The 8857-nt window shown below is 38.8% G+C and overlaps 1 protein-coding gene across 1 annotated transcript; it reads right to left on the bottom strand.

The window, feature by feature from the left end:
- Positions 1 to 368: 368 nt before the first annotated feature.
- On the bottom strand, positions 369 to 8657 carry LOC134803786 (enhancer of rudimentary homolog). The gene is made up of 3 exons (XM_063776622.1): positions 8517 to 8657; positions 8246 to 8431; positions 369 to 533 (listed from the first exon to the last, which is right to left on the bottom strand). Exons 1-3 carry the CDS (start codon positions 8517 to 8519, stop codon positions 411 to 413), a joined length of 312 nt encoding a protein of 103 aa, XP_063632692.1. The 5' UTR covers positions 8520 to 8657; the 3' UTR covers positions 369 to 410.
- Between the last annotated feature and the right edge of the window lie 200 nt (positions 8658 to 8857).

Below are 8857 nucleotides of genomic sequence, written 5' to 3'. Positions count from 1 at the left end.
TTATCTCTGATATCTATCGCAATTGCAAATGTAATACTAATGCAAATCTAATGTAGATTATAGGGAGCATTGGTACTGGTTGTTATACAAATGATTATTTTAATACTTTGTCTCATACATTTCTATAGTATCACCAACTTTTTGGCGGCAAGCTCATGTGACACCCCTTTTCCAGGCATAGTACGATATATCAACCACATAAGCGCCAAACGAATTTCAACTTTAGCATTCCGATTTACGGTTAAAATTAAATTGCACTTTCGGGAAATGTGAATTGCCTTCAAATGAATCATCTAAGCTGGATTTTTTGGAAAACCTTGTAGATTGGTACGGCCTGGAAAAGGGTTAACTTATCTCAGATCATGCGTAATATAAAGACAAAGTAGTACAATAATCACAGTTTGAACGCTCTAGTCACCCTGTCCAGCAGCCTGGCGCAGCAGCACGTAGATTTTCTCTTTGATCCAATCCTTGTTGTACGGTGCGTACGTGTTGGTGGATTTTTGGTACACTAGACAGCTGAGATCGGCAAGCTGAAATGGATATAGCTTTTGTACTAAGGGGTCATCCATTAATTACGTCACACGTTTAGGGGGAGGGAGGGGGTCAAGAAAATGTGACATATTGTGACATGGGGGAGGGGGGAGACACAAACTTTGTGACGTCACTTTAACTTCATCAGTAACCGATTTTTTTTTTAATTATTTTATTCGCTGTACATTTAAATAACAAGTTTTTAAAACGATAATCGTTTTTATTCTTTTAATTTTCTTTCCTAAGAAGTTTTGGGTTATAAAATTAGTAATATTTATATCGTCAAAAATATTTTGATAAAATATTAATAATACTTAGGTACTTACTTAATTCTTAATTTTTTTTTTTTATTCGATTTGGCGATTTCGTAGAAAAAATGTGACGTCACACTAGGGGGGAGGGGTTTGCCAAATGTGACCAAATGTGACAAGGGGGGGGAGGGGTCAAAAAACCTAGAAATTCGTGTGACGTAATTAAGGGATGACCCCTAAGGAAAGACATTGGTCCTCTAGGACAGCGGTCGGCAACCTTTTAGCAGCCAAGGGCCACATAGTAGGTAATGAAGTTGATGCGGGCCGCACTTTGATAATGTTTATGACTTGATCACACCACTGCTCTAGGATAACTGTTCCCATACATGTTTTTCCTATGTATTCAAGTATCAATTTACCTTTCACCGTGTACCTATATTAATAAATATTATATGACATTACACCAATTGACCAAGTCCCACAGTAAGCTCAAGAAGGCTTGTGTTGTGGGACAACAATATATGTATAAATATAATGAAATAAAATAAAATAAAATTCTGATTTCTGATTTCTGAAAAACTTAAATACTCGAAAACATCCATAGCTCAGGAACAAATATCTGTGATGAACACACAAATAAATGCCTTAACCGGGATTTGAACCCGGGACTTCCTGTTTCGTAGGTCAATAACGACTAGGCTAGGTAGTCATTAAGACAATAAAATTTAATTAATAGAACCGTTTTTCCCCCGAAGGGTAAAAAACGGATATTTAGGTTCCTGCCGAAGCTTGAACCACATTATGAGATAACACCCTTGTAACTCAGCCCTAATCAACCGAATCCATTAACTAGTAGCGCCATCTATCGCGCTACCCAAGTACTAATGGCGCCCGGTTGCCAGCGCCCGGCTGCTTTCTCTTCAGTACCACATAAGCCGGCAAGGCCCTTAGGTGTGGTTCAAGCTTCGGCAGGAACCTAAATATCCGTTTTTTACCCTTCGGGGGAAAAACGGTTCTATTTAGGTGTCCGTGCCTTCGCTTGAACCACATTATGAGACGTGTTTAAACCTCTGCCGGCGCTGGCCCGGGCGTACTGTGACTGATAATATTTAAATTTATGCAAAAATCACATGATAAGAATATAGGCTTGAAATTTATTCCGTATTGATATACTAAAGGATTGTTTACGTCAAACCTTAACTAGATTTTCCTTATTTGTAATTAACGATAGATGAGACAATTGTTAGCACTGACTGGCAACATAAGTTATACATTGTGACTGTAAAACTACTTAACTTTTTATATAAAACAAAACTGTGTGACTATTAGTTGAAAGACTGTCCCTAAAATCATAATTAAAGACATAAGTAGGTACTTGTAGGTCGTACAAATTTAAGTGTAACCACTATCTGAAGTAGTAGCTCTGATGCGTGTAACGTGAACCTCATCGAGTGAGTTTTACATTAAGCCCGTCCAAACTACCTGATGCTTTCTTTACAATAGCCCACTAGGTGATAAAAAGGTTTTGTTATATGATGTAATGATATTACTACTACTTATCTACTGCTTAACACAAATTTAACACTGCCGGCCCATCCACTGTTTAAAATTTTTGCAACTAATTGTAAAAGCTTGGGTACTCTCTGTGTGACTATTAGTTGAAAGACTGTCCCTAAAATCATAATTAAAGACATAAGTAGGTACTTGTAGGTCGTACAAATTTAAGTGTAACCACTATCTGAAGTAGTAGCTCTGATGCGTGTAACGTGAACCTCATCGAGTGAGTTTTACATTAAACCCGTCCAAACTACCTGATGCTTTCTTTACAATAGCCCACTAGGTGATAAAAAGGTTTTGTTATATGATGTAATGATATTACTACTACTTATCTACTGCTTAACACAAATTTAACACTGCCGGCCCATCCACTGTTTAAAATTTTTGCAACTAATTGTAAAAGCTTGGGTACTCTCTGATTTATTGTATTTTCCAACAATTTAATGTAAATTGGTAAGTTGCATCATAGGCCAGATGTAATGTAATATGACTTTTAATGTGGACAAATAACCAAATGTTTGTATAGGTACCCACTACAATACGATATTGACATTATTTAGATATTAATACATAGTTATTGACTAGGTATACCAGGTTTATTTGTTAATGGGCTATCATTACATAAGGACAACATATTCCGTAAATGTGTTAAAAATTATAAACATGATGTTCTTATTTGTGGAAGCAATTGAGATTTATTTCGAATCAAGTACTCCTCTGCCTGAAAGTAGCGTCAGAAAGTGAAGAAGAAAATACAACACTTCATGATTTAATGTATGCGTTACTAACTAGTAACAACTCTCAACAACCTAGCAGTAGTTTCAACTGAGGCGATAATACATCCTTCCTTACAGATTAGTTTTCGGTGAGGGTTGCTTTAAAAACAACCATATTAATAGTAAGCCATGAATAGATATTAATTCTTGTATGAAATGGTAGGCTCCTACCTATTTTAAGTGTCAATTATGCTGCTAAATTTACTACTCCCCACAGATAACTGAAAACTTGCCAATTAGGCTGGTCCCGGGTCAACCAAGCTTATATTATATGCTTGTCAGTCAAACAAGCGAATGTAACGAATGAACAGAATCACTGACATGCACGAAGGTGACAATCGTATGGAGGCGATGATTATGAATTTAAAGTGATGCTGACAACTCCAGTTGTTGTGGATGGCATCTCACCATGATGTTGTGCGTAGACTGAAAATCCGTCTACCAAGTAGGATATTTTAGAAGATTTTTTAATCTTTAAATAATTCCAATGCCTTTACCTATAATTTTTAGGCTAATTATAATAAAGGCTTGTAATTGTAGGTTGTTTAATGTTCACTCTTTCTGGTGGCAAGCTGATTTCCAAACTGAAGATTTTTTGGTTCGCGCGCTGGTAATGGATTGTGCTTTATTATTAGACTTAGCACGATTTGTGAGTTTTTAATGCTTTCGTATACATACGATCTTCTAATAAGAGTGTAAAAACCTCTTGACTAACGATGAAAGACTCTTCGAGTAAGAGTAGAGGAGGTGGACCTATCCACTTTAAATTGTAGTGCAACCTTTTCAAACCAATCGCGGAACTTTCGTAACACCCAGACAAGTTAAAACATTATTATTATTTGTATATGGTCCGAACCAGTAAGTTCTTCGCATTATACCATTGCAGTGGCACAAACCACGGGTGTCTCATGATGTCATATAATCTCAAGTGCTGCGTCAGCACCTGCGCGCGCGGGCGATGCTGTGGCACAATTCCTGTCGAACCTTAACACGTGTAGACGCGTTCATTACCAAATATTAATTTCATTACTTAATTTGTTCATTTGAAGCCCCAATCCGCATTAGGCCAGCGTGGGGACTATAGCCCAAGCCCTCTCGCGAGTGAGAAGAGGCCTGTGCCCAGTAGTGGGACGTATATAGGCTGAATTATTATTATTAATAATTTGTAGGTACTTTTGATTAGAAATTTAGCAATACAAGGACGTTGTATGTTGTTTATTGGCTTTTGTGCAATCAAGTTGTGTATCATTTGATGATCTTGAGGGAACCCTAGGGTTAATTAGGCATCATGATGCCCACAAATAAACAATTATTTGATGATCTAGGCCTTTCTGCGACATATTATATTTATGTCACTACCTTGACGTAATCATAGAATAAATAATAGTATGTACTATTACGACAGATTATGACCGCAAGGTGGCGCAAGCGCGAGCAGGCGTCCATTCCATAGCGGTGCGTGGCAACTACTAGTGCTAGACACCAAAATTGGTGTGGGCCGCATGTACTTGTAGCGACGCGACGAAATCGCGGAGTGAGCTACGCCTGACGTAACGTTGATATATGTCTACTGACATCTCATATTTACTGTATTTAATGATATAAGCATATTATCATGAATATATAAATATATGAATTGTAGTTGTCTTCACAACTAATGCTGTAATTTGATTAGCAGCGCATCTGCCCTATAACCAAGACACGATGATTTTGTAGGGTACTACACCTGGAACTCTAATTGATTGCATTGACGATGACGTTTCCAATTACATGCCCTACGATACCTGTTACAACAGTATGCTGTAAACTCTGGGCTACTACCTTTCAGCTAAGCTTATCGTACTTAGATCTGGCAATGACAGCTGAACTAGTGTTGATTTTCAGAGTAAATTGCAGGCTCTATTTAACCGGCGAACATATTTGTAGTCATGTGTCAGTACTGGGATCATATTTCGCTTAGAACTTGCATTTTTCCTGAACCACCGTATGTTGTTATTCTTTTATAAAATCACGTGAGTACTTCCTTATCTGCAAAGGAAACCTCTCCTCTGGAAATCGAAAGAAGGATATTTCTGATCCGTATTCTTTCAGAATCCGGTATCTGCTATCGGTGACTGCCTGCAATTATTTTCTACACATTACGCATGTGTGTACGTTTACGTACGTTGTACGTTTGTATGTACGTTGGCTTGCCCCGCAGTCCACGTGGTTTCAAAGTTTCTGAAGTGACTTCATTTTAATTTGTCTATTTGAAGAAATTAAACAATCATCGTTTAGATGTAAAGTCGTGGACCGTGGCTATTGGTTCGACAGCTTAGTTCCCTTAGGCGGCTTCACCTCTAATTCAATTCGCGATTTTTCGAAACAGAATCAGTAACCCCACTCTAACTAAACTACCGAAAAATCTTTTCATAATTTCTTTATTTATTTACATAACTTGAAAAGGCGCTTCATCTTCTACATAGGCATAACATTTACCACTAAAGAAACTGATGTTTCACCTATTGAACAATCATGGGTAACTATGCGGATTGCCATACTAAATTAATATTTTACTAGTTGGTCCTTTTAGACATTTTGTGAAAGCACCTCCTACAAATACCGTCTGTTTCCGATAGTTATATTACCAGTAAGAGTTCATTTCCTTTGAAATTGAACTATGTAACGTTTATGGTCAACGTTTTATGATGCATGATTGTTATACCAACGGCAGGTCGATTGACAACCCGCTGCTTAGATAATCTTCCGAAGTGGATCTTGTTACTTACAGCATTTGAACCTAATTTCACAAGTTTCTACCTGACTGATGTGAATAGAGCACTAATTACATTATAAATGCCTTTGTCAGTTCGGTCTGTCGGACGGAATGCGATGGAAGGAACTTGCTGTTTTCTACGTGTTACTCTTAGTCTCTGTTTCACAGCTACATACATAGTAGACGATTTAAAGTAAGTAAAAGGTTTCTCTTTGTAACAGGCCGCAATTTTTTAGCTAATGGTCAATATTTAGAGTGTAGACAGGAGATGCTTCAGTATTCCCAAACACACTATCAACCTGACTAGTCATTCATCATTCAAAAGAGGGATTTAGTGCGAAGATTTTTCACTAATATACTTATATGAGTATCATAAACTCTATTCTTTTCAGGTTTAGAGCCGCAATAAAGAGATATCTCTTGTTAGCCTATTACTGAGCCGTAAATGAATTGGCATTATACTTGTATTGGTATTCCTATTCAGAAGAGAGAATTTTAGTTTTCTTTCCTTCTTTAAGGCTAACGTCAATTTTCTTGCCTCCCCCTCTCTCTTTTTGGTATAGGATCTAGTTGGGCAAAGTATAACACAAGGTTTTTCACTTTGTACTTTTCCCTTTTCACAGTTTCTTAACTGCTATTTTTCATGGCCAGTTAGTCATACAGTTAGGATCCTCAGAATGTATATTTTTGGTTTGTTTGGTATCTCACGGCAATTGTTTGTTATCGACCCAGACCAACATTTGTACACGACCAAGACGGAAACCTTCCTTTTTCGTGGCCGGTTGAGACAATTACTGTAACTGCATTTCGTTATCAATTTCGCGCCAAACCCGCTAATAGAAATTGTGCTGCTCGTCGTTCTAAAAGGTGACACACCATTTGGTTGGCTACAATGATGATGACGCCCACTAACTAAGTCGTGCATTGGTTCATGACCATGCAGATCTTAAATGCGAGGCCCACAGCCGACATACATGCAGACATCGAACGATAAAGCGACCAATAAGACGTCCACTACCGTATTAATGGTAGACCATGAGACAACGGTTTTTGTTTAACAAGACAACGTCATTTCAATGTCATTTCAGAGGACGATGCGATATCGTCTCATAGGACGACGCATTAATGTCTCACGATACGACAAAATGTAGCCTTATGGAACAATGCAATGTAGTCCTATGGGACGCAATATCCTCTCACGGGACGATACCACAGGATGGCGCAATGTCTTCTCACACGATGACGTAACTCATCGAGATGCCTGTCGTATCGTTTTACAGGACGACGCCTGATGTCCCACAGGACGATGTCATGTCATCTCACGGGACTACGATATGTCGCAACGACGCTTGTCGTCCAACGGGACGACGCCGTGTGCCATTTATACCCGTTGGTATTCTTTTTATGGTGATGGCTATAAGAGCTCACTTAGTCTCATCGCTGGGCCACGGGCACTGAGCGGAATGTCACAAGGTCTTTTAACGAGACGATGCTCGTCGTCTTACAAGACGCTGCCATGTCGTCTGTCAGGACAATACCATGTCGTCTGTCAGGACGATACCACGGGACGACGCCATGTCGTCTCACGGGACGACGCCTTGTCGTCTCCCGGGACGACGCCTTGTCGTCTCACGGGACGACGCCTCGTCGTCTCACGGGTCGACACCATGTCGTCTCACGGGACGACACCATGTCATTTCACGGTACCCGTGTACTTTTTGTGACGGTGCCTGTAGGAAGGTCACTGCGTCTCGTCGCTGGGCCATGGGCACCGAGCGGAATGTCGCGAAGTCGGAGATTTTCAAAATATTTTTACCAATTTAAATTTCTTGATCTTTTTAAACTTGCTTTGTAAACGTGTTGCTTGGCTGAGTTACAAAAGCGTACTGAAGAGAAAGCAGCCGGGCGCTGGCAACCGGGCGCCATTAGTACTTGGGTAGCGCGATAGATGGCGCTACTAGTTAATGGATTCGGTTGATTAGGGCTGAGTTACAAGGGTGTTATCTCATAATGTGGTTCAAGCGAAGGCACGGACACCTAAATAAAACAAAAAGTTATCATTCCAACAACGAGCGCCACAAGCACCATTCTACTAACCCGGGGTTAACCTGTTAAACCATTAACCCAGTGTCAAATTGTACTGGTAACCGTGGTAAATCCAGGTTTAACCGGTTAACCCCGGGTTAGTGGAACGGTGCAAGTGGCGTTGAGATATTAAGTATGACATCTTCAGGTTTATTAAAGTATAACACATTAAAAAACAGTCAACCAAAAGAGGTGCACTGATTAAATTACTCTGAACTAAACAATATTTTTCATAAAATCAAAGACCACAACTTAAAACAGCTCTAAAATGTTTGTATTGCTTTTACCTGATCAACAAAGTCGAACAGTTGCGAAATGTCGTAAGTGATAGTCGGCGTATTAGGGTTTCGTCGTTTTAAGTGCTCTTCATAGATCTTGCACACGCCCTCCATGCAGTCATTTACGCTCTCGTAGTCTGAGTATGTCCTGGTCTCAGGCCTGGGCCCCGGTTGAACCAGCAATATTGTGTGAGACTGAAATGAGAAACATAACCTCACTTACCGCCATTTTTTCCGTTGAAATATTTTATTTTATCTGTAAAAAGTAAGCGTTACTTACCATTTCTGAGTTGTATTATATCTAGAGCTATATAATGCTGTTGAAGCTTATCCCGCAAGTGGTTTTTGGAGATGAAATTGGTTTGTGCTCGCTTTCCAGAAAAAAATGTTTGCTCAAAATCGTGTACTTCTTTGAGGTTCGTTCAGAAATTGTAAAAACTCAAGTACAATAAAAATAATGATGAAACATCATACTCATAAAATTTAATATTTAATTACAAATTATGAATATTGATGAATGTTTGTAAGATTTACTTTTTCCTTGCAATTCTTAATTATTATTAAAGATATAGCTGAATCTAGAATAAAAAGAAATTAGTGTTCGCATTTCCAATGCATTAT

This window comes from Cydia splendana, chromosome 27 (assembly GCF_910591565.1).
Source record: "Cydia splendana chromosome 27, ilCydSple1.2, whole genome shotgun sequence".
NCBI lineage: Eukaryota > Metazoa > Arthropoda > Insecta > Lepidoptera > Tortricidae > Cydia > Cydia splendana.
This window is presented reverse-complemented; position numbering and strand designations above follow the sequence as displayed.

What these genes read in the sequence shown, in the direction of transcription:
- LOC134803786 (XM_063776622.1), bottom strand. An exon ending in TGTTCGACTTTGTTGATCAG is followed by an intron (nt 534 to 8,245) that starts GTAAAAGCAATA and finishes TATCCATTTCAG; the next exon opens with CTTGCCGATCTCAGCTGTCT.